The following is a 26,689-nucleotide window of genomic DNA, read 5'->3' as shown; positions in this document are numbered from 1 at the left end:
TCAAAGCGGTTACAACCTTTGTATAAGCAGTACAGCAGTTTCTTTAGCTAAGCTGAGTGCAACAGGTTATATGATGACCACAGGTTTCTGTTGCACAACCACATCCTCTTTCTAACAAAGTCAATACTCTTCCATGCTGCTAACTCATTATACTTTGCCCATTGCCTGGTTCTGTCACCTAATTTCTGTGACCTTCCCTCCATCATAAGGTCAGAAATGGGGATGTTCGCTGATGTTTGCACAGTGTTCAATTCCATTAACAACCCCTCAAATAATGAAGCATTCCGAGCCCGCATGCAGCAAGACCTGGACAACATCCAGACTTGGGCTGATAAGTGGCAAGTAACATTCGCGCCAGACAACTGCCAGGCAATGACCATCTCCAACAAGAGGGAGTCTAACCACCTCCCCTTGACATTCAACGGCATTACCATCGCTGAATTCCCCACCATCAACATCCTAGGGGTCACCATTGACCAGAAACTTAACTGGACCAGCCATATAAATAATGTGGCTACAAGAGCAGGTCAGAGGCTGGGTATCCTGTGGCGAGTGACTCACCTCCTGACTCCCCAAAGCCTTTCTAACATCTACAAGGCACTAGTCAGGAGTGTGATGGAATACTCTCCACTTGCCTGGATGAGTGCAGCTCCAACAACACTCAAGAAGCTCAACACCATCCAGGACAAAGCACCCCATCCACCACCCTAAACATTCACTCCCTTCACCACCGGCGCACTGTGGCTACAGTGTGTACCATCCACAGGATGCACTGCAGCAACTCGCCAAGTCTTCTTCGACAGCACCTCCCAAACCTGCGACCTCTACCACCTAGAAGGACAAGAGTAGCAGGCACATGGGAACAACACCACCTGCACGTTCCCCTCCAAGTCACACACCATCCCGACTTGGAAATATATCGCCGTTTCTTCATCGTCGCTGGGTCAAAATCCTGGAACTCCCTTCCTAACAGCACTGTGGGAGAACCTTCACCACACGGATTTCAGCGGTTCAAGGAGACGGCTCACCCTCACCTTCTCAAGGGCAATTTGGGATGGGCAATAAATGCCGACCTCGCCAGCGACGCCCACATCCCGTGAACGAATAAAAAAAATCTTTATTCTTTAACCTGTTTATAGCTGATTTCATATTGAATAGATTCTTAGCTTATTTGATAGGTTCTTACAGGTAGCAGCGAGAAGCTGGGTGATTCCCCCTCTGTAGGAAAATAAGCATCCAAGTCACTTCAGGCCACTCTTTAATATCTCCTAGTAGCTAGTTTCAAAGCGGTGGCTTGGAGGATGTTGAAGGCCCACCCTGTCAACTGAGGAATCATGCATGCTCTGAGGGGACTGGAAGGCAAAGGCAAGGATCAAAATACAAGAGAGCAGATCCAAAATGAATTACGAATGGTTCTGAGTCCTGCTAATCTGTTTACACAACTGGATACTCTCTGTAAAATACTTTTGGTGCTTTATATCCATAGACTTAAATAGGCCATTCGTTACATGTTATTCAGTGGAGATTCACTATAACCAAGGCTATGACAATAAGATTTGACTTTAATAATATTTGCTATCTGTGAAGCCTATGTTTTACGTAAAGGCACCTCTAAGAGAGTAGATTTTCACAGCGGCAGGAAATATCTGATTCTGATTGGTGATATTCATGCATTTTGAAACCAAAAATCGACATACGTTGTGGGCCAGATTTTGCAGTCAAAATAACGGTGAGGTTAATGGTGCTCATCATTATTTATGTGTAAATGGTACAGCAACTTCAGGCGAGGAGTAGATGCGCTGTTAAATGCGAATATCCAAAAGTTGCTGTCTGAGTTGCGCAGCTCCATTCGCTTCGCAAAAACGGCATTTCGTTGTCTGCCTCACCATTGAAATGCATTGAACGTCATGAAGTTGCTTGACATTTGTGCAATAGATCTGAACTCAACTCGCTGCAGATATTTAGGGCTAGTAATTACAAGCGTAAGTACCCTGTTAATGATGTGACAAGTGTTAATGACTGCCAATCAACTTCTCTGGCACTGAAAATGAACTCTTACAAGTGTGGAGCCTCAGCCCTTCAGGTTTTGAATTTTTCAGGGAGATTTTAAAAATGTCAAATTTTAAATTTTAAAAATGTTTTTCTTACTTTCCCTTTCTCTCTTTTTTCCCCCCTCTCTCTTAATCCAATCTTTCTTTCCCTCTCTTTATTTCTCTTTCTGCTCCTCATTTGACATTGAATTCACCCTCTTTAATTCACCCTCCTTCTCAGTCCTTCCGCTGTTTTATTCCCAATCCTTCGATCTGATTAGTTAAGGAGATACCCTGTTGCTTGCCCTGTTCACTCAGATCCCTGATGCCCTGTTTCCTTCACTGCAATGTTATCAACTCGCACTTTCAGCAACTTTGTGGGCAAAAGTTTTTGGAGCTGCAGGATGCAGGGGCAAGTCTAACTGACGGCAGACACCGTTAGATGCCCTGCTACAGCAAAATCGTGGCCAATTTTTCATTCTTTCTTTTCTCCTAGACATTTTGAGCTTTACTCTGGATTTTGACTTTTTTATTTTAAACTCAATGAAAGAAAATGCTAATGTTTGAGTCCTTTTGATGGATTTTGTTGTATCCGGTTTTGACAGAATCGCACAGAGGGGATTCAGCCTTTCCCACTGGTGCTGCCGGAGCTGAAGTGAGGGATCCCATTGAATTTCTTTACATCACCACCGTCATTGTGGACTCAGGCATGTTGATGAGATTCCAAAACCGTGCCATCAATGGTCTGCCAAACATTATGACAACTGCTGGGTGCTTTCCTGGAATGCTGTTGAGGAAGTTTAATTTACCGCTGTTTATTGGGTAATTGTACATTTAATGTATAATTATCTGAATCTCCCCTTAAGGGGCCTTCCTCCCTTGACATTGTGGGTTGAAAGGTCCCAAAATACTTTTATAGCAGCTAAAAAGAGAGAATAAATTACACTGCAGTCCAATGAGCATCTGGAAAAAAAAACTTGTGAGGATAGGCTGGGCTGGAAACATTAACCGATCTTAACTTGTTGCATAAACTTGGCTTGAGTATAGAAGATTGAGGGGTGATCTGATTGAGGTGTTTAAAATAGTAAAAGGCATCAATAGGGTAGATATAGAGAAACTATTTCCTCTGGTGTGGGAATCAAGAATAATCTTAGAATTAGAGCTAGGCTATTTAGGGGTGAAATCAGGAAGCATTTTTTCACACAAAGGGTGGTAGAAATCTAGAATTCTTTGCTCCGAAAGGCTGGATGCTGGGGGACGACTGAAGCTTTCAACAGTGAGATCGATAGATTTTTGTTGGGTTAGGGTATCAGGGGTATGGAGCTGAGGCAGGTAAATGGAGGTGAGATACAGATCAGCCATGATCTCATTGAATGGCGGAGCAGGCACGGGGTGGCTGAATGGCCTCCTCCTGTTCCTGTGTTCCTAACTCTTCCAGATGTTGATTGACCTGTTGTGTATTTCCAACATTTTCTGTTTTTTATTCCATGCTACTTTTATGAGGGGAGCTGCAATGAAATATAATTCATGTTTCCTTTGTGTGTGTGTGTGTGTGTGAGGGGCAAAGTGACAATAAGGTAAGATGAGTGAAGAAATGGCAAATATGAGAGGCGCATTTGGTTTTGCTATCTCTGTATCTTGTGCTGTTCTCACTCAAAATATTTCACAACGCATTGATTTTTTTTAAAGCCCTAATCTGATGCTTGAACGTGCTACAACTTTCTCTGCTACATCTTAAGTGTATAAAATACAGCGATTTACCTGCACAAAACACACGGCATTGGGTGTTTTACCCATATGTGACCCTACACTGGAGGGTGTGACAGTCACTTTTGGCCTCGCCTTATTCTACCCAATAATCTCGCTGAATCACGTTAAGGGTGAATCGCGGTTTTGAATGGAGTACTTGATGGGAGGAGATCCTGGTTATCTGTTCAGGGAGATGGGGTTTGGAACCTTTTTCTGACGACCTTGACTAAATCACCAAATTGATCTTGGTTCAAACTCGGCCAAGTTTCTTGAGCTGTAGCCAAAGCGAGTTTCCCCAAAAGAGTGAGAGCAAACGGCACGGAATGCATCATCGTGCAACCTCTTCGGGCTTTACGCTGGCATCGATGCAATCGTTGTGCCAAACACACGATATACTTCTAATATCACGCTCTCCCAAACTGCAGCCACTTCGTAAATGGCACCGTGCAGCCTCTGGATGGCAGCAACGTTACACATTTGCTTTAAAAAAAAACACTTTTTTTTTGCGCATTTTGTCAAACACGTAGCGAAAGTTTCCTGATTTCCCTTTTTTTCCTCTCTCTTTGAACTCACACCCATGTATAATCATTATGGAGTTGCAACAATCATATCTGAGGCTTGCAGAACAAGGTGTCAGAAATATTCCAATATTAATGTAGATTTGGACTGTAACGCAATTAAAATGTCAGTAACTGTCCTCTTAGAAATGCACCTTGAGATTCCAGAAACCCATTCTCAGAAATTCAATACGACCCAATAAATCACAGACCTGTTGTACAAGACACCAATGTGCATTATAAATTCCCCGTGGAAAAGCAGAAAGTTTATTTCCCTCCCCCCCAATTGATACGATGATTTCCTCCCAGTAGAATTATTTTTTTTCAAACTTTGAAAATGTAGTGAAAAGAGGCAACACATTTCAAGGGGCGAAGGTCCGTGTGGGAAGCGGTCTGCCCATACGCGGGAGGGGCTTCCCCCGAGAAACCCTAACGCCGGTTGCCTGAAACGTGGAGTGGGAATTGGGGCAAATTGTTCGTGCTGTGAATCGGTGGCTGTGGGGCTGGGGTGGTGTGAGTTTGCTGATCGAAAGCCATTTCCCCTGTGCGCGTACGATTGGTCGAGTCCAACTCGTTGGTGCTGGTGAGCTGGGCTCCGCTTTCCTCCCCTCTCTCTCTCTCTCTCTCTCACACACTCACATACATACACACACACACACACACACACTTGTCTATCTCCTTCTCGAGGTTTGCTTAGGATTGGGCTCTGCAGGATCTCGCCGAGACGTATTGAAACCTTCTCTCCTCTGCTTTGGTCTATCTATATCTCTGCTGTATATATATTTATATATACATCACCTCTCCACCAAAACCAAACCCCCCCCCCCGCCGCCACCCCCCTCCCATGATATGCCAGCGAACCGCGAGAAGCCCTGGCATCCCCAGTATGGTCCGACCGGTGCCGCCGTGTGAACCTGGATCCGTATGTGTTGAGATTAAACCCCTCAGACCTTCGGCGTGTGGGCTCTTGGAGATGACGGCAGGGACAACATTGAGATATCTGCTGCTGCTTTGCTGTGTCGGACTGCTGGCTGCAGCTGACGGTAAGTTGCCGGTGATCTTCCCACATGCTCATCTCACCTTTAAGAGGTAGTTTGTGCGGTTCTTATGTGTGTGCGGTTCTATGTGTGTATATCTGTCGGATCCACCGTGAAAGCCAGCCCGTCAGTTCTCAGAATCCCCATCCCCATCACTGTCTCTCACATCCTGATAACTGTACATTTCCTTCCACTGTACTTGACATTTCGTTGAAAGCTGCTGCCTCTGAACTCCTCAAGTCAATCCCACGCTGTTTATTTCTGAGCTCAGCCCCAGCTGCAGGTTTGCAGCGGGCTGGATCTGGGGCTGGGGATAGGAGCAGGAGCCGGGGCTGAGGGTAGAAGCAGGAGCTGGGGCTGAGGGTAGGAGCAAGAGCTGGGGCTCAGGGTAGGAGCAGGAGCTGGGACTGTGGGTAGGAGCAGGAGCTGAGGGTAGGAGCAGGAGCTGGGGCTGGGGGTAGGAGCTGGGGCTGGGGGTAGGAGCAGGAACTGAGGGTAGGAACTGGGGGTAGGAGCAGGAGCTGGGACTGGGGGTAGGAGCTGGGGCTGGGGGTAGGAGCAGGAACTGAGGGTAGGAACTGGGGATAGGAGCAGGAGCCGGGGCTGAGGGTAGAAGCAGGAGCTGGGGCTGAGGGTAGGAGCAAGAGCTGGGGCTCAGGGTAGGAGCAGGAGCTGGGGCTGGGGGTAGGAGCAGGAGCTGGGGCTGAGGGTAGGAGCAGGAGCTGGGGCTGAGGGTAGGAGCTGGGGCTCAGGGTAGGAGCAGGAGCTGGGGCTGGGGGTAGGAGCAGGAGCTGGGGCTGAGGGTAGGAGCAGGAGCTGGGGCTGAGGGTAGGAGCAGGAGCTGAGGGTAGGAGCAGGAGCTGGGGCTGGGGGTAGGAGCTGGGGCTGGGGGTAGGAGCAGGAGCTGGGGCTGGGGGTATGAGCAGGAACTGAGGGTAGGAACTGGGGGTAGGAGCAGGAGCTGGGACTGTGGGTAGGAGCAGGGGCTGGGGCTGGGGGTAGGAGCAGGGGCTGGGACTGGGGGTACGAGCAGGGGCTGGGACTGGGGGTAGGAGCAGGGGTTGGGGTTGGGGGTAGGAGCTGGGGCTGGGGGTAGGAGCAGGAGCAGGAACTGAGGGTAGGAGCAGGAGCTGGGACTGAGGGTAGGAGCAGGAGCAGGAACTGAGGGTAGGAGCAGGGGCTGGGACTGTGGGTGGGAGCAGGGGCTGGGACTGTGGGTAGGAGCAGGGGCTGGGACTGGGGGTAGGAGCAGGAGCTGGGGCTGAGGGTAGGAGCAGGAGCTGGGACTGTGGGTAGGAGCAGGGGCTGGGACTGGGGGTAGGAGCTGGGGCTGGGGGTATGAGCAGGAACTGGAACTGAGGGTAGGAGCAGGAGCTGGGGCTGGGGTAGGAGCAGGAGCTGGGGCTGAGGGTAGGAGCAGGAGCTGAGGGTAGGAGCAGGAGCTGGGGCTGAGGGTAGGAGCAGGAGCTGGGGCTGAGGGTAGGAGCAGGAGCTGGGGCTGAGGGTAGGAGCAGGAGCTGGGGCTGGGGGAAGGAGCAGGGGCTGGGACTGAGGGTAGGAGCAGGAGCAGGAACTGAGGGTAGGAGCAGGGGCTGGGACTGTGGGTAGGAGCAGGGGCTGGGACTGTGGGTAGGAGCAGGGGCTGGGACTGGGGGTAGGAGCAGGAGCTGGGACTGGGGGTAGGAGCAGGAGCTGGGGCTGGGGGTGGGAGCAGGAGCTGGGGCTCAGGGTAGTTGCTGGGGGTAGGAGCAGGAGCTGGGACTGGGGGTAGGAGCAGGGGCTGGGGCTGGGGGTATGAGCAGGAGCTGGGACTGGGGGTGGGAGCAGGGGCTGGGACTGAGGGTAGGAGCAGGAGCTGGGACTGAGGGTAGGAGCAGGGGCTGGGGCTGGGGGTAGGAGCAGGAGCTGGGGCTGGGGTCGGAACAGGAGCAGGGGCTGGGGGTAGGAGCAGGAGCTGGGGGTGGGAGCTGGGGCTCAGGGTAGGAGCAGGAGCTGGGGCTGAGGGTAGGAGCAGGAGCTGGGACTGAGGGTAGGAGCAGGAGCTGGGACTGAGGGTAGGAGCAGGAGCTGGGACTGAGGGTAGGAGCAGGAGCTGGGACTGGTGGTAGGAGCAGGAGCTGGGACTGAGGGTAGGAGCAGGAGCTGGGACTGAGGGTAGGAGCAGGGTCTGGGACTGAGGGTTGGAGCAGGGGCTGGGACTGAGGGTAGGAGCAGGGGCTGGGACTGAGGGTAGGAGCAGGGGCTGGGACTGAGGGTAGGAGCAGGAGCTGGGACTGAGGGTAGGAGCAGGAGCTGGGACTGGTGGTAGGAGCAGGAGCTGGGACTGAGGGTAGGAGCAGGGTCTGGGACTGAGGGTTGGAGCAGGGGCTGGGGCTGAGGGTAGGAGCAGGGGCTGGGGCTGAGGGTAGGAGCAGGAGCTGGGACTGAGGGTAGGAGCAGGAGCTGGGACTGAGGGTAGGAGCAGGAGCTGGGACTGAGGGTAGGAGCAGGAGCTGGGACTGAGGGTAGGAGCAGGAGCTGGGACTGAGGGTAGGAGCAGGGTCTGGGACTGAGGGTTGGAGCAGGAGCTGGGACTGGTGGTAGGAGCAGGAGCTGGGGCTGAGGGTAGGAGCGGGATGGTGGTAAACATTGCGAGTCCCAAGCCCCGAAATGAAATAACAGTCCGTTCATTAATTGGAGTCAGACGCAAACAGAGAAGCCAGTGTACTTTTATCTGTGTTGGACATTATACAGCGCTGCTCTATTTAGAAATGAGAATGGATACCGCAACTTTTTACTTTATTGCTGTAACATATAATATATAGATGATATATTTAGATGATTATATATGATCTGTCTTTGTATTTCTGCCTGTCCGTATCTCTCCCTTTCCCCCTCTCTCTTTCTGTATCGGGAGCTGGTGAGAGAAGGCGATGGGGAAACCCCACGGTTGATAAATGTAGGCTGGATTTAAAAGGCTATAAGTGAAGCTGATTCCCCGCTCCTCACTGCCGCCGAACCCGGTCCCCGCCGTTCATTATTCAGCTCCTAATGCTGAAATTGCATTGATGGGAATTTAATGCTCGTTTTTGTTTTTGGAAGACCCTCATGCATGTGTTTTAATGTCCACATGTATGTCTGTTCCGGGGAAGGGGTGGGAGGGGGGAGGTCTTTGGGATCCAGCAGTCAGGCATCAAGCATTTCTTCAAATCTTTATTTAATGGTTATCAGGTAGCTGTGATACTTGGTGCGTTTTATTCGATTTCCTTTTGGTGGCGGCGGCGGGGGGGGGGGGGGCGGGGGGAGAGAGGGGAGGGGATTTCGGTTGGCGAGTGCTCCATTTCGTTAAGTTTAGTTACATCTGATAAGGTTCCCCCCGCCCCCACTTCCCCTCTCCATAATACCAGGGGCAGCGTTGACCTTGCACTTATTCTAAATATTGAATCACTCTTGCAAAGAAATGGCGCTTTTGAGCCGAATTTATTGCTGCTCTCCTCCTGACATCTGTTATGGAGAGAGGAGGGAGACAGATTCACGGTGATTTCCAGCACCGGTTCACACCAGAGAGATCTCTGGCGTTAGGGTCGGAGCCGCGGGCTGGAGTGGGAGAATTAGATGGACCGCACAACGCAATCCGAGCAATGGTTCGAGAAAATGATTTGCTTCGGTGTTGCAATTTATTATTAACCGGCACGGAACGGAAGGAGAATGTGGCCTTCCTTAACTAACGGGGGAGAGGAGTTCACACGGGCGGGTATTTAAATAAGGCACAGTCCGGACCGGGTCTGGCTTGAACGAGGGGTCAGGATAAGCAGGAGGGAAACCACAGGGGTCTGCTCGCAGTGTCTGTATCTCCCAGATGCTGTTCCCGCTCAGAGTTCCGTGTCTGCTTTCACATACCCGTGTTTGTGTGAGAGAGGCTGTGAAGAGTGTGTTTGTGTCGCTCAACATGAGGGTGAATGTGTGTCAGTGTGTGTGTGTGTGTGCACGAGTGTTATTGTGGAGTGTGTGCATCATTCTGAGTGTGCGTGGACAGTGAGTGTGTGTGGACTGAGTGTGGACTGAGTGTGTGTGTGGACTGAGTGTGTGAGTGTGTGGAGTGTGAGTGTGTGGACTGAGTGTGTGTGTGTGTGGACTGAGTGTGTGTGTGTGGAGTGTGAGTGTGTGTGTGGTGTGTGAGTGTGTGGACTGAGTGTGTGTGTGGACTGTGAGTGTGTGTGTGGAGTGTGAGTGTGTGTGTGGTGTGTGAGTGTGTGGACTGAGTGTGTGTGTGGAGTGTGAGTGTGTGTGTGGTGTGTGAGTGTGTGGAGTGTGAGTGTGTGGACTGAGTGTGTGTGTGTGGAGTGTGAGTGTGTGGAGTGTGAGTGTGTGGACTGAGTGTGTGTGTGTGTGGAGTGTGAGTGTGTGGAGTGTGTGTGTGTGGTGTGTGTGTGTGGAGTGTGTGAGTGTGTGGAGTGTGTGTGTGTGGAGTGTGTGTGTGTGGAGTGTGAGTGTGTGGACTGAGTGTGTGTGTGTGTGGAGTGTGAGTGTGTGGACTGAGTGTGTGTGTGTGGAGTGTGAGTGTGTGTGTGGTGTGTGAGTGTGTGGACTGAGTGTGTGTGTGTGGAGTGTGAGTGTGTGTGTGGAGTGTGAGTGTGTGTGTGGTGTGTGAGTGTGTGGACTGAGTGTGTGTGTGGTGTGTGAGTGTGTGGAGTGTGAGTGTGTGGACTGAGTGTGTGTGTGGAGTGTGAGTGTGAGTGTGTGTGTGAGTGTGTGGAGTGTGTGTGTGTGGAGTGTGAGTGTGTGTGTGGAGTGTGTGTGGAGTGTGAGTGTGAGTGTGTGTGTGAGTGTGTGGAGTGTGTGTGTGTGGAGTGTGTGTGTGTGGAGTGTGAGTGTGTGTGTGGAGTGTGAGTGTGTGGACTGAGTGTGTGTGTGTGTGGAGTGTGAGTGTGTGGAGTGTGAGTGTGTGGACTGAGTGTGTGTGTGTGGTGTGTGTGTGTGTGGAGTGTGTGAGTGTGTGGAGTGTGTGTGTGTGGAGTGTGTGTGTGTGGAGTGTGAGTGTGTGGACTGAGTGTGTGTGTGTGTGGAGTGTGAGTGTGTGGACTGAGTGTGTGTGTGTGGAGTGTGAGTGTGTGTGTGGTGTGTGAGTGTGTGGACTGAGTGTGTGTGTGTGGAGTGTGAGTGTGTGTGTGGTGTGTGAGTGTGTGTGTGGTGTGTGAGTGTGTGTGTGTGGAGTGTGAGTGTGTGTGTGGTGTGTGAGTGTGAGTGTGTGTGTGAGTGTGTGGAGTGTGTGTGTGTGGAGTGTGAGTGTGTGTGTGGAGTGTGTGTGGAGTGTGAGTGTGAGTGTGTGTGTGAGTGTGTGGAGTGTGTGTGTGTGGAGTGTGAGTGTGTGTGTGGAGTGTGAGTGTGTGGACTGAGTGTGTGTGTGGAGTGTGAGTGTGTGTGTGAGTGTGTGGAGTGTGTGTGTGTGGAGTGTGAGTGTGTGTGTGGAGTGTGAGTGTGTGGACTGAGTGTGTGTGTGGAGTGTGTGTGTGGAGTGTGAGTGTGAGTGTGTGTGTGGAGTGTGAGTGTGTGTGTGGAGTGTGAGTGTGTGGACTGAGTGTGTGTGTGTGGAGTGATTCTGGGATTCGAGGGACGTTTTGATTTTCTGGTCATTCCCGACGATTCCGGAACTTTGTGTAAACCATTTCTGTTGCCAACTGAAGGTCAGCCATTTGGGAGTTGAGGGAGTGTGAGTTTGGGACCAGCGGGAGCTCCGTCCCACATATCACCGGCCACCAGATAAGGAGCATTAAACATGACATCAAATACAGTTAAAGGGAAACAACCTTTTCACTGCGAGGCATTCGCCTTTCTCTGTTATCACCGACAGCGAAGTTCCCAGTCAGAGAGCGGTGGGTCTCAGTAGCCATGATGTGGAGATGCTGGTGATGGACTGGGGTGGACAAATGTAAGGAGTCTTACAACACCAGGTTATAGTCCAACAGCTTAGACCGTGGGTCTATTTTACCTGGGCACACAGCTGTAGATTTGCACCAGACTGTATGTCCAGGCACAGGGTTGGTGGCTTCTCTCCATTGGAAAGTAAATCTTTACTTGAGCTCTGACACACAGGTGCTGGGATGCACAGACACACACACACTCACACACACTTATACATACGCACACACTATACACACTCATACACGCACACTCATACACACACTCCCACACTTATACATATATACACACTATACAAACTCACGTACACACTCACTAATACATACACACTACACATTCACATCCTCACACTCACGTACACACTCACACTTATACATATGCACACTACACACACACATTCACGCTATACACACACACACTTATACATACACACTATACATTCTCACACTTATACACGCACAACACTACACACAGATACACACACTCACATTGACACACACTTATACATACACACTATACACACTCTTACATAGACATACACACACAGATTCACTCACTCCCTCTCTCAAACATACATTCAGTTTCACACACAGTCTCTCACACTCAGTCACACATAAACCTGACTGGTTTAGTCTCACAGACAAGGACACAGTTGCACATTCACGCACACGCTCACTCAGTCACACACTCACGTTCACTCTCGCACTCACACACAGCCACACACTTACTCGCACGTGCGTACACTCTCACACTCGCTCCTCACAGGGATATTGGTCACTATTATAAACGTTTCAGGTTTACGGGAACACGTCGCTCCGCGGCCGAACAGCCCTGATGGGACACAGAATACCAGACGGAGCAAAGGATTCCAGGGTGGGGTGGGGGGGGGATCAGATACCCAGCGATGGCGATGGGGTTAGTCGGGGGGGCGGGGGGGCGGGGGGGGGTCGCACTTTTCCCAGCGAGCTCCCCCACCATAACCAGCCAGCTATTAACCGAGAGAGTCCGGACGTTACCAGGTGCCGCTGGTTCGCTCTGCCGCACGAACTCGGATCTGTGCTGGGTCCTTGGTCATGTCACCGGGAGGGAAATCTTGAGATCGAGTTGCATGGCCGGAACACGGCGAGCACTGAATGTGGAGGCTGGTCTGGTCTGGAGCGATGGGATGCGGCTGGTTAAAGCACAGGAATGTGCAGGAACACTCAGCGGCAGAGCGGGACGTGTCCACTGAACAGGATGCCTTTGGACAAGTCCCTAAAGGGTCGCGCTGACTAGTCCCTGGTAGATCATTCGAAAACACTCAGACCCCCACCCCCCCCCCCCGGCTCCCCATGTACCCGGCAGATCCACTGCTTTATACACGGGTCCGTGCAGAAGGGGCGAGCAGAGACTCAGAGCAACAAGCAGGTCGTTATTCCACACCTGGGGCAGCACGATCAATAATCACATCCTCACCCTCCCTCTCATGGTGACTCCCTCACTCCCAACCCGTTTCGCTCTGCCAAATATAGGGGAGGGAGTCTCCCAAATTCCCGCCTCCTGCGAGCTATCAGCAGCATTCAGATATGAAACATCTTCACATCTGTTGTCTGTATCTGCACCATCTGGAGTTGGACGGTCAGGAAAGCTTCTCCTTCCATAACCTGGGAAAAGTACTGGGTCGGTCTTTGGCTTTTATTGATCCTTGGTTCGGGTCGCTGGGGGTCAGCAGTCTGGAGAAATAATGACTGGTCGGGGTGAATCGCATATTTCAAGAGTGAATCACATATACAGTTAATATACGGAATAACATCTGGTCGGGGCGAATTATCTGTGGGAAAAATGGCTGATGGGGGTGAATTACCTAAGGGACAATACAATTACGACTGATCAAAGTGAATTATCTGTATATATAATGACTGGGTAAATTAAATATGGGATAATAGTCGGTCACGGCGCATTTTGATCAGACAGGGTGGATTAAACGTGTAAGGATGAGTGATCTGGGTCCATGACGTTGGATAGGGTGAATTACAGCACAGACATGGAGGAGTGCCGAAGTTATTTTTGTCTCCCTATTTTTCATTATGCACAAGCTCACAGTGAAAGAGAAGCGAATACCGCCTGCCTCTACCCGCCTCTTTGTTAATTAAATACCCGGGACTCCCCCCACCCCCTCCCCACTCCCAAACCCCCCCTCGCCCCTCCTCGCCCTCGTTCCGTACATTACAAATAGGCAGTGAGTTTCCCTTGGCAGATATACCCACTGAAAGAAGCAAGGTCTGAGAGCAGAGGCGCTGAGTTACAAGGAGACGCATCGCCTGACTTTTAACAGCCTGTAATTCAGTGCGATAGGTTTTCAGGGAATGCAGCAAAGTGTACACGTTATATAACACGGTACGCGGAGCCCGAGCCGAGCTGGGGCGGGGGGGCTGCACTCATGGTCCAAACCCCAAGGTGGAAGAGCATCGATGGTCAGCAACCCAGCCTCTCCCAATTGTTGGGCAGTTTGCGACTGCCGTGATTTTGACCACTCTCAGATTCCCTGTGTTGTTTGGGAGGATCAGGCGGGCTTTGTGAGGCAGGTTTAGAAGCGAATCTGTCCGATCTCAACAAGTTCTTCAGCCCAAAGAGTGATCAGTATTCGGAGAGCGGAGGCAAAAAGCTGGGAGTCATTTTAATACAGGCTTGGCCGCTGAGGCTGGGGAGGCGGGCTCAAGGCGCCTTGAGACGTCTTACAACGTTAGATAAATGCTAGTTATAAATAATGTTTCTGGTCGGATGATCTAAAATAAGCTAAATGGCCTCCACTATTTCGTGAGCTCATGATTACACTTTTCCTGCATTAAATGTGTAACTGGGGAAATATTTCTATTTGCAGAGAAGCTTTCCACATAGATGTGGGGCGAATGTCTTATAATAATAAAGGGTAAACATTTATTGCAGTGTAAGTAAACAGGACAGCATCCTTTGTCTCTGATCCTCAGTTTCGTTGTTATAACTTTTTCTACACAATCACCTGTTTTTGTCAAATATCAGTGCTGGTCGCTATTATTATCAGTGAAAGACACAAGTGCAGTTTGCAAAGGATGTCTGACTTCAGATGTGGTAGTGGTAGCTCGCCGGTGAATCGGTATTGGGGCCACTGCGTCGCTGGCTGTGGTCCTCAGGTAGGTCCTGGGGTGGGCGGGGGTAGGGGGTGATCAGGAAGGAGAGGGTGAGTGGGAGGGGAGGATGCGATCAGGAGAGAGGAGAGCAATCGGGTGCGGGGCAAAGCGAGCGGGAGCCGGCAATATTCTTGGCCACGCCTGGCTCCTGGTTCAGGTGAATTTTTTTTTACTGCTGGTTAAACCTCATGTGGACCACATTTTCCTGAATGCAGCTCGCCTGGCGCCGGCTGTGTTGAGGGCAGCCCGATTTTACAAAAGGGGGAGTCTCAAACAGGTGTTATCTGCCTTATTTGCACATGTTGAGGGCCTGATGCTTAATTCAGGCTTGGACACCTGTTTTTACGCATTTACCAATAAGATGGGGCGGTGCACTTCCTGCGCGGTATGTGTGGACTCGCTATTTTGGACGCTGAGATTTGCACCTGAAAAACAGGCACAGCACCAGCAAATCTCTAGGCCTGGGTATTTAAAGGTGGCAGACTGAATGGAGAAGCAGAGGTAAAGTTACATTCTTTCGATCAAAATCCTTGTGGTTGCCCAGTACATTAAAGGTGAGCCTTTGCTAAAATATCTTTCGAAGGCAGGTTCTTACACAGCACCAGTCTGCCTAACAAAATACTATCAGCAATTCATTAACAGTTCTAAACCCTTGTAGACAGAGTGTATTCAAACATTATTGTTCACAAATGGAGAATTATGAAAATCCTTGCACAGGTGCACAATGAGACAAGAACCTGTAAATCCAATCATAACAGAATTAGTGAGCACTTACGCTTCCAGAGGTACATAATTTTTCGTATCTACTTCCTTACTGACAAACTACTGGAAAAGAACTGATCTGGGAGCTGAGCCACTGTTTTTGTGGAATTTGTTTTTTGCTTCATAAAGTTCTCACACTGAAATGTTATTGCCATATGGTTTTTGCCTAATGCATTTTTATATAATGATGATATTGTAGTAATTTTACCAGCTTTCCAATCACAAACATGATTTCCATAAAACAAAATCTGTAAAAAAGAATAGTTTTCTGATAAACCTTCTTGTTTCTTTTTTAAAGGTAGTTTATCTTTCCATGAGTATAGATGACCTCTTTTCCTCCATTTTCTCTCCCTTTACAGTTTCCCTCAGCCCCAAGCTACTGGCTTCTATGTGTGTCAGGGTGGAGCAGTCAGTTAAGCATTTCTGAAGCATTTTCCTGAGTTGAAGTGTTGGGCTCTCCCAGGCAATGTGGTGCAGTAATTTTAATCAGGTTTCTTTTTTTTTACAAGATGTGAAACATTTCTAAAACCTGGGATGAGATTAACTGTAGCGCGACCACATTCATGTTCTCTTAGGGTGCAGTCATACTAACACCTTTCTATTGTGGCAAAATGGTTTCCTAGGTGACAGTATAACTCTGGGATTTTATTCTGCAGTGCATTAAAGCAGAAGGAGTGAAATTCCTTTGGTCAGGGATTTCACACCCGTCTTCCAGTCTGTAGGCGGCAGCATAACTCTGGCTTGCATGTGCAAGAATCAATCTGCCAACATCAGAAACAACTTGGCCTCCAGGCATTACTAATTAGAGCGATAAGGTACAATTTTTTAGGGGGTAACACATCAGCCTCATTCAGGGACAGAGAAGATAGAATTAGATTTAGATTATGAAATATATCAGTTAACCTTTTGTTATGAGTGGTTTGCATAAATAATGTCAACCTTGAAGATTATTGATCTGATTTTTAAAATAACTTGTTCGATCTCCCATAAGGACATAAGAAATAGGAGCAGGAGTAGGCCATACGACCCCTCGAGCCTGCTCCGCCATTCAATAAGATCATCGCTGATCTTCGACCTCAACTCCAATTTCCCACCCGATCCCCATATCCCAGTTTCAATCTCGAAAGCGAGGCACCTGAATAATTTTGTGGGAGCTTTGCCTTTCCATGGGGCCTAGAATCGCATTACGTACAATTGTTACAGTGCCATCTGGAGTTTACAATCAATGCTGGGTTGCTGAGGACACACAGTGAAAGATATTTACAACATTTATTTCAATTAACTTTACGAACCCCACTCTGATTTTCCTTCTTCCGCCCAAAGCATCTCATTTTTGCACATTTGTGTAAAGTTGGAAACACAGAATAATAAGTCAGCAGACCCACCTGCAACTTACAAGTCACTGGCTCCATGCGTGCCCAAACGGTTTCATGCTTGCTTCTAGGTGTGAGGACCTCTGTGTTTTTCTCTGAATAAAACATTCTATAGCAGATAACTGACATGGCATAGAAGCAGCATGTCGTCTGAGGAAGAGACCCACTTGTCACCATACAATTAGCCTAAAAACATTTAATCCAATAGTATGTACAATTTCCTCAGCGTCTTCCTATAATCCTTTTTGTGATTTAACACTGCATTTAGATAAAGAATAAAAATACTGCTGGTATGGTAAATTGTAATTGCAGCTGTGGGTTTGAATAATTGATATATTTCTTTAAAATATTTTCATCTTCTGGGCAATGGTTTCATAGGCACGGGCAATCTTCTCGTACCTCCAGATAGTGAGGCTATTCTACTATAGCGCCATCACAGCCAATCCAAACTCACTCTTCTTATCCGAGAGCCACAGGGGACCATTTTAAGTTGAAGCAGGCAACTGCTGCCTGCCTGTTGTTACCACCCATGAGGCCCAAGCCATTTTGAGGCCGGAACCTCATTTACATGTACCTCACGAGCTGTGGGTGCAAAACTGGCAGCGGTCGGAGAGGCCAGGAAATTGACTGATTCCTATGTGGAGCTGGCCGACAGTCAGAGTCTGCGGGAGGGGAGGTTATTCCAGGGGGTTGGCAGCAGGCTGGAATTTCTTTGTGGGCCCAGAAGGAGCACTCCCTCTAAGGACCACTGCTGGGCCACTCACACGAGTACAAATGAGCAGCCTGTGCACGGCGCAGGCTCCGCCCATTTGTATCTCACATAGGACCCCGGTTTGCATATCACAAGTGGCTTCCCGCCTGAAAACAGGCAGGTGCTCCGGCCGCCCATCACAAGACCCTACCCAAAATGGCGGCGGCCCGAGCGCCAGCGTAACTGGGGCAGCAAGTGACCTGACCCCATTTTCAGACCACTACCGATCTGTTTACCCTCAGGCCCGGGGGCACTCAAATACAGCCCCACACAAACACTTTCCAGCGTTGGCCACTGGATGGCGATGATGGGCAGGCACCTTGCCTGAATCCTAGCCCAGGGATGCTGCCCGAGCAGAGATCAGCAAACAGCATCCACCAGGAATTGAACCTGGAACCCACTGGTCTGTAAACTTAGTACTATAGTGGACAGTGCTTTCCCCCCATTCAGCCATTGGGTAAGGTGGAATTTATGTACATTGGAAATGTATTGCATTTTTGGTATGCAACGAGTAACATACATTTAAAATAGCATGTGGACGAACCTTGCAGTTGGTGATTCCTTACGGGTATTTTACCCCCTCTATCCTTCCCTTTTTAAAATTTGTATATAATTATTGTGGACTGCTTTGTCCTTCCTGGCATATCTCTGTGCTTTCCTTCAGTTAAGTGGGTGTACCTGCAAGGTATAACACAAATTAAATTTAAATTATAGTCAGACATTTACCTGGATAAATTACACTGTTGTGCTCAAAATAGAGATGATCAATCAATGTAACCTGTTTGGTATAAAACATTTCAGTAATACGTTTTCAGCTGGCCATCTCTTACAATGTTAGTCAAAAATGAAGTATGTAATGTGCCAATTATTGTCAGTAAAACAAGGATATCCATTAAGGTGTGCAAAGTAATAATGGCAAGGTTCAATGCAAGTAAAGGCTGTGTGTAACTGCTTGAATCCCATGTTGATAAGATAAGCTGTTATGTTGTAAGATATACATTGCCCGTAAAAAAGACACTATGCAAGGTTTTCAATTTTGCCTTTTAGGGGTATGCGCATTCAGATGATTATAATTATGGCAGCACATGTTTGCACCTTATGAAATAGGAGTTCATTGTGAAGAAAAGCTGCAGAGTGAATAGAGGGGAGATCTAGTGGCAGAAATGATAAAAGGCATTGCTCCTCAGTGGTGGAATCAGGCAGATCAGTGAAAGTCCCATTAACGTATTCTAATTATTCTTTACATGGATTTCTCAGCAGTAATTAGACCTAAGAGTCACTAATTACAAGAAGGTTTACATGGGCAGTCATTTACAAATTTACCAGCAAGATAAATCACTTGATGGCTTTTTAAATTTTATTGAGGTTACCTCAGTTATTGTATTACAGAGTTTATAGCCAACTTCTAATAAGTCAGAGAATCAAAGCTCTTAGTTTTAGTTCAGTCCTTTTAGGATAAGCTTTTTGTGTAGATTACTTCAGTGCGTTTACAATGTCAGGGTACAAGGCTAACAGCGAGTTTAAGGTTCAGTGTTATAATGACAGATTGTAATTTCATTCAGCAGTTTCTACTATCTGTAAATATACACAGAATGCCGTTCAATACATTGTTGCTGCAGTGTTATGTGCCAAAGCTACTGCATCCTCTGGAGATTTGGCTGTAACCATAAAAGAAATGTTCCTTGAATGGAATATTTAAACTGTTATTGTACATGTGCCTTTGTCATTTGTTGTCTATATTCGCACACAATAATAATTCCTTCATAACATTGTTTATTTACATTTATTTTAATATCACAGGTACTAAATTGGCAGTGGAAGAACACATCACAGAACATAAGGGTTATAATTTCTTTTGTCGACTAATGTTGGAAAAAAGGCAGTGTGCGTATAATGTGGCCTTCCTCAATTTATACTCGCATCAGTTTTTGTTAACCGTAGCGAACAGAGGAAAATACATCCCATTGTGCTTTAACCCTTTCCATGCCGTGTTATTTAATCTTGGTTCAAATGAGCTGTCAGCACCTCGGAAAAGATAGAATCTTGCAGCAGTCCTTCTTAAATGTAAGAGGTTGACTTGATTGACATGATCACATCATGAATACAATCTTTATTCTTTAAAAAAAGTCTCCAGGGCTGATTTCTAGCCATTAAGAGGCCATTTTTTGCATTTGCGGGCCTCATCTTCAAAATGGACAATAGGACTCGGATGGCAGAAAAGAACAAGTAAAGACGCTGCAGTATTATTACATTTTTTAAAGGCATAGAATAGGCTACATTAGAAAAAAGTAAAGTTTAAAAAAAATGAAGGAAAAGGGAAGGCATGATGAGCAGGATAAAGTGTTCAAGTTTTCATTTTTATTAAAATTATACTTGTGTTCATTTTTGTCAGTTAGGATTAATATCACAGTAATAAAATATTTGGTATTTGAGTAGATTAATTTCTGTATTTTTAGAGTATGTTGCAGTGTCACAGTGTATGAGCTGAAGACTTAAAAAAATGGTTGGCCCAGGGAGAGTGGAATTTCCCTCAGCCTTTAGGGAAGGAAACCTGCTGTCTTTACCTGCTCTGGCCGATATGTGACTCCACTTCCACACCAACATGGCACACTTAACTGCCCTCTGAAGTGGCCTAACAAGCCACTCAGTTGTATCAAAACCGGAAACTAGGGACACTCAATAAACATCGGCCAGCGGTGCCCGCATCCTGAGAATGATTTTTTTAAAAAGCCTCCATGTACTGAAAAGGTTAAATTTATTACTTCAGAGAGAACAAACCAAATGTCTGACTGAAAGGTTTTAATATCTACCACAAATGCATAATACTTCATTTGAGAGGCGTGTGGCTGAAAGCTCTCCTTGCTTTTAAGAGTAGCAACCATTGAATGCATTTCTGCAGATAAAATTGCTGGTGCCATTACTACAAGCAGACAGTACCTTTAATCACAGTTATCTCATTGCTCATCAGTCAGCTATTTTTTCTTTTAATCATTTGCACTTTCACAGTTGAAAATTTTCTTGGGGGTAAGAGAGGTAGTGAGGACCTCGATCGAACTCTATGAGATAAGTTTTCATCTTCGCTGTCTGGACAGTAATCTCATGGAGTGGATCACCTACTCTTTATAGAACCTCCCGGTTTTCAATGGATTGATTCCAAATGGAATGAAAATTACGCGGGTTGTACAATGGACGAGCAACCCACTCCACCAGATTACCCCCTGGACGGTATGGACCCCTACATACCTTAGGATAGCAATGAAAACTTGTTTAAATTTATGTTTGTCTGTGTCGAACTCTAATATTAGAAGCTGCCTTTTACTTTTGTTTTAAATTGTTTTTCTTGTGTGGTTTTTCTTTGTCAATGTTCATTTGCCTCTACCCAGAGGCCTTTCATAATAGGTTTTGTTTACATGTGATGTGCTTCTCTTTCCAAGATAATGCCATGGTTTAATCTCTAACTGTGAGTCACATGAAATTGTAATATTATACCTCCTTGGAGTGTCCAGCAGTTTTGTTTATATGTCAGCTTAGCTCAGCGGTAGAAGTCTTGTCTCTGACTTAGCAGGTTCAAGTACCACTCCAGGATTTGAGCACATAATCTAGGCTAGCACTTCAATACAGTATCGAGGGAGTGCCATCTTGTTGATGCTGCCATCTTTCAGATGAGATAATAAACTGTTCAGGTGGATGGCAATGACCCCATGACACTATTGGAAGAAGAATGGTTCTCATGGTGTCCTGGCCAACATTCATCCCCCAACCAATACCACCAAAATAAATTAAGTGGTCATTTATCCCATTGCTTTCTTTAAGGTATGTGAAAATTGGCTGCCATGCTTGCCTATATAACCATGATGTGGAGATGCCGGTGATGGACTGGGGTGGACAAATGTAAGGAATCTTACAACACCAGGTTATAGTCCAACAAATTTATTTTAAAATAAATTTGTTGGACTATAACCTGGTGTTGTAAGATTCCTTACATTTGCCTATATAACAACAGTGACTATACTTTCAAAAGTAATTCATTGGCTATGAAACTCTTTGGAACAACCTGAGGACATTAAACGTACTGTATAAATGCAATTACTTTCTTTCTTCTATCTCAAAGTCACATGAAGTTACAGGTTACTGTATAATTCAAAGTAATGCCAAATAGTTAGAAAATAGAATCATAGAAAATTTACAGCACAGAAGGAGGCCATTCGGCCCATTGTGTCGCGCTGGCTGAGAAACGAGCCACTCAGCCTAATCCCACTTTCCCGCATTTGGTCCGTAGCCCTGCAGGTCACGGCTCTTCAGGTGCACATCCAGGTATTTTTTTAATTGAGTTGAGGGTTTCTGCCTCTCCGACCCTCTCTGGCAGTGAGTTCCAGACCCCCACCACCCTGGGTGAAAAAATCTTCCCTCATTTCCGCTCTAATCCTTCTACCAATCACTTTAAATCTATGTCCCCTGGTTATTGATCCCTCCGGTAAGGGAAATAAGTCCTTCCTATCCACTCTATCTAGGCCCCTCATAATTTTGTACACCTCAATCAAATCACCCCTCAGCCTCCTCTGTTCCAAGGAAAACAACCTCAGCCTATCCAATCTTTCCTCATAGCTAAAATTCTCCAGTCCTGGCAACATCCTTGTAAATCTCTTCTGCACCCTCTCTAGTGCAATTACATCCTTCCTGTAATGTGGTGACCAGAACTGTGCGCAGTACTCAAGCTGTGGCCTAACTAGTGTTTTATACAGTTCCAGCATAACATCCCTGCTTTTATATTCTATGCCTCGGCTAATAATGGAAAGCATTTCATATGCCTCCTTAACTAACTTATCTACCTGTCCTGCTACCTTCAGGGATCTGTGGACATGCACTCCAAGGTCCCTCACTTCCTCTACACCTCTCAGTATCTTCCCATTTATTGTGTATTCCCTTGCCTTGTTTGCTCTCTCCAAACCCAAGTTCAGCTTGTCTTTTCTGTATTTTTCTTGATTTCGGGTTCGTGTAAAGGGGCACTTAACTTATGAAGATTGTTAAATTAAACTTTATTCCATTTCATTCCAAACATGCAGCACAATGACATAAATACCATTAAAATGTATCATTGTGTCATTTGTATGCGATGGCATTGTGACAAAAATATCTTTTGACTCTTCCCCTGTCCCAAAAAGAAAGTTTATGAAAAATCTTTTCATTAACATTTCATTTAAGGACTTAATCTTTAAACTGATTAACATATTTGCAAAATAGGTTCGTGCCCTAGCAATTATCTCGTTATAAGTGCTTCAAAAATGAATATTAAAACTTTATAAAGCGATGTTCACAGTCAGTCTATAGAAAGAACAGAAAACGTTCTGATTTATTTTAATTCCACATGCTATGATTTTTAATATTTATGGTTTTTATATTAATATTTTTAATGTTTTTACTAAATGTCTCCACTGATCTCTTTTCCTTCTCTTTGGAGTGACTTCACAGTGATTTTCCATGAGCTACATAATTTCTCCTCCCCATGTGGTACCCTGACCTCAAGGAAGAAAGATGTATGGGATCAATAGATTTAAAAAAAAACAAATGCAATTTAGGTTTAAAATTTGGATTTCTCCACAGTGCATGTCATCTTGATTCTTTAAAATTGGATATCCATTAGGCCCTGACCAGGAATGTGACATTGGAAAAATACCTCCTTACGTAAGGCAAACTAGATAACTGAGGAGTGATGGAGCCTCAAATGAAATAGAGACTGGCTCACAAGTGCAGATATGCAATATGATTCACTGTTGGCCATGCTACATTGTGTTTCTATTACAAGTTCAAAATATGATTCTTAAGTTCTTTTGACATCGCAAGGATAGCCATATTAAATATATTTCCACATTATGTGGAACAATCTGTGGGATAAAAGATGGATGTGCAAGGTGTCCAGCAAACGTATAAACTTACGGAATGTGTCGTATACACTCAGGTTCCAGCCTAATTTGTTGCTGAAAAATTTTGTTGCTGGAGCTTTTCGGTGAAAGCAGGATCACAGACTGCTTTTTATTTTTATATCTGGATGTAAATTAATATAAATTCTTTTATTAAAATGGAATCCACATCAACGACAGAAAATACCGGAGATACACAGCAGCTCAGTCAGCATCTTAAAGGGCAGAGATAAATTAGCATTTTGGGTGAGACCCCTTTCTGTTTTCATTTCAGATTTCTCACACTTGTGGCTTTAATTTCTTGGTTGAGGTGTTCTCGTGAAGATATACAGGCTCCTTTCTTTTTGATTGCATCTCATTTGTTGTCAGCATTCTTAAGTTAAAACAAATGCTGTCACTTTTTTCACAGGCAAACGAAACTCGCAAGAGTGAATGGCGGGGGTTTAAGTTAATTTGAGCTGATAGAGGTTACATGGGAAGAATAAATCAGGTGGACAGATGGGCTGAACATGCTGGGATTAATCATTATCTAGTCTACAGGTTAACACATGCCAGTATTAATGAAACAGAAGGTGACCACCTCTCCATGTGCCAGTAATCATTAACCCTTTCACCACCAATGCTGTGTAATTGGAGAAGAATCCTACTATATCCTTAGGAGTATACAAGGGGAATTAAAAAAAAACAAGCAATTTTTGGACAAAATCTATGACTGTGTTAGTGTTCTAATTTACTTAAGAAATAGTTTATTGCAGTAGACCAAATATACGCACATAATCCTAACAGTATCTGTGGAACTCACCTTCCTCCGACAAGCTAAAGGCTTTTAAAATCCATGCATGCTGTCATCTAATTGCTACTTGATTTAAGTCATCTTCTCTCCTACTCTTTTCAACCTTGTGCGTGTTATGGATCTCAGCCTTCCCCCTCATGTCAATCGATTAAAACAACCTGCAATGATCCGTGTTGCGGTGTAACATTGCAGCTTCTGTAGGGGGTCAACTGAGGAAGAACCAGAGGAGGTTAAATTTGTCTTGGGTTGGAGCCCGTTTTACACCCTGCCCAATTTTCTTTTTCCACTAACTTGACTTCAATAGAATAGAAAAGAAAATGAGGCAGAGTGTAAAACAGGCTGCTGATTCGTTATCACTCGCTTTCTGCTACCGCCAAGACCAATTTCAGACCCCAAGTCTCTTAGAAGCCAAGCTTGGTGTTACTTTACCAGTTAACTTTTATTCTTCCACTGCCTCCCAAAAGTATCCGGCAAAAGTCTATGTATATGGAGCATTACCCCTTCCACTATTGTCACAATTCAGGCAATTATGGATGGTCCTCAAGCAACTCCTTAAAACACACAGTTTGTTAGGAGAATCTTTTTTTGGTGGTCTTCAAGCTATTGGATGACAGAATACCAGGAGCCACAGCCCTACATAGACCTACAAAGACCCACAGCCAGTCTATGTGCACCATATGTTAGAGGCAGTTGACTGTTTCATTGTGCCCTAGTCTCAAACTTAGAACAGCACCTTCTACTGACTTGTTCTCCTCGAACTCGAGATGATTAAATGGTCTCTTTTTGCAGCTTTCAAATTAGTGCAATCGATTGTCACATTCTAGGACACCGTGTGCTACAAATTGATATTCACTGAGAAATGGCCTGAAGCTGCTCAAGTCAATTTCACCATTAGAAGAAGAAGAAGAAGAAGAAGAAAGAACATGCATTTATATAGCGCCTTTCACAACCTCTGGACGTCCCAAAGCGCTTTACAGCCAATTAAGTACTTTTGAAGAGTAGACATTGTTTTAGTCCCTTCTTTCTACCAGTTGTTAAAAATCCTGTCGCCTTACCTGTCTGGGCTGGATTCAAGTCGCAGTGGTGAAACAAACCTACTCAGTATGATTTGTGTAGCACAGGGTTAAGATAAATATAGCTAGGTTATTAGTATTTCTCAATGGCCTCTATTGGTTCAAGTACAACATAAAGAGACCTCATTAAGTTTGTAATTATGAGGTGCAGTGTTAATGTTGGCGTGATACTCATTACAGTCTCACACAGAAGATGTCTGCATGTATTTTCATAATATTAATAACTGTGGCATGCAAAAGTATAGGGGTTAATTGTTTTACTCACACATGAGCTAAAATTAACATCAGCCATATGTGGAGCAAAACTGCCTTTGCTCACAGCATGATCCTGCATCGATACACAACATGATAATGCAAGTGCTATTCTGGTCCCTAAATCAACATCTGTAATTAAACCCTGACCTTTTCTAGTGGTGCATTAAAATGCATCTGCTTTTTGACATGATGACAGGAGTAGCACTTCTGGTTCCTTATCAAGACATTATATTAGTCTGTGGATTAGTGTAAGAGCAAAGTATTTCCAATTACAGAACTAGCCTGAAAGAGTGGATAATTACAATAATTTATGAATTGCACAAACAGCTAACGTCACAGTGCTCTTAATCCTTCTCCTCAGACCTGTTTGCCATTTCCTTTTTTTTCTAAAGTATTTTTACTTCATCGTTGCCACATTGTCTGATTTGTCACTTGGATTGATGAGGCCGAGGTGGAGAAACATCTCCAGAATGAACATTGGTACCCAGGGATTAAAGTGGATGAGCCCAACCAAGTGCTGTGCATTTTATGCAATGCTTTAGACCAATTTATTCTTCAGGGGAACTCAATTTTTAAAAATTGTAAGTTTTAGCTTCTTTGTTATTCGAGAGGTTTATTTTTTAATTTCAGCTTAAAAGTTTACTTCCTTATTCTCGAGTTGAAAACTACATCAATGTGAAGTTTTTTTTACATTGTTAATCTATAGAAACTTACTTTTTCAGTACGTTGTTACTTAATTTGGTGAATTTGTTCTTTAAAATTGTCTAATTTCTTATTGCTCAACTACATTTCTATCGTTTGTATTACTCCATGAGAGAAATCAACTGCACTGCTATTAATTTTAATATAATACTGAATTACATGACAGTTATATCAGTCATGAGTGGGTTAACAAGGACAGCATCCAAGTGAGGCTAAATATTCTCACTCTAATCAGCAGGTGTCAGGAAGTTCTTGTCTGTGTGATATGTGAGATCATTAATATTCTTAGAAACAGGCAGATGTATAAGAGAATCATCTTGTCTGAACAATTAAATGGGCAATTAAAATAATCACTGTGCCTGAAGAATGGTCAAAACCTTCAATAAAGACAAGGTTGCTTGAACAAGGACGCCTCATCAACTGGGACAAATGAGAAAGTTTGAGAATCCCCAAAGTGATAAGAGTTGCATCACTTTCGGAGGTACTTAATTGTGTTTTTCAACAACTAGAAAATAACACTACTTAATTGCAAGTCACCACCACAACAACAACAACTCGCATTTATATAGCACCTTTAACAGAGCTAAACACCAAGGCGCTTCACAGGAGTGATTATCAAACAAAATTTCACACCGAGCCACATAA

At 45.7% G+C, this 26,689-nt stretch overlaps 1 protein-coding gene across 1 annotated transcript in view; it reads left to right on the top strand.

Annotated features, from left to right (window-relative positions):
• Nucleotides 1-4,975: 4,975 nt before the first annotated feature.
• Nucleotides 4,976-26,689, top strand: part of LOC137321575 (CUB and sushi domain-containing protein 1-like) — a 2,214,006-nt gene continuing 2,192,292 nt past the window's right edge. The window contains exon 1 of the mRNA XM_067984007.1: nt 4,976-5,379. Within this exon, the coding sequence (XP_067840108.1) occupies nt 5,181-5,379 (199 nt within the window). The 5' untranslated portion in view covers nt 4,976-5,180. The remainder of the gene's footprint in view (nt 5,380-26,689) is intronic.

The sequence above is a fragment of the Heptranchias perlo genome, chromosome 5, assembly GCF_035084215.1.
Source record: "Heptranchias perlo isolate sHepPer1 chromosome 5, sHepPer1.hap1, whole genome shotgun sequence".
Classification (NCBI taxonomy): Eukaryota; Metazoa; Chordata; class Chondrichthyes; order Hexanchiformes; family Hexanchidae; genus Heptranchias; species Heptranchias perlo.
Note: the sequence above shows the minus strand (reverse complement) of the source record. Positions and strands in the feature narration are given on the sequence as shown.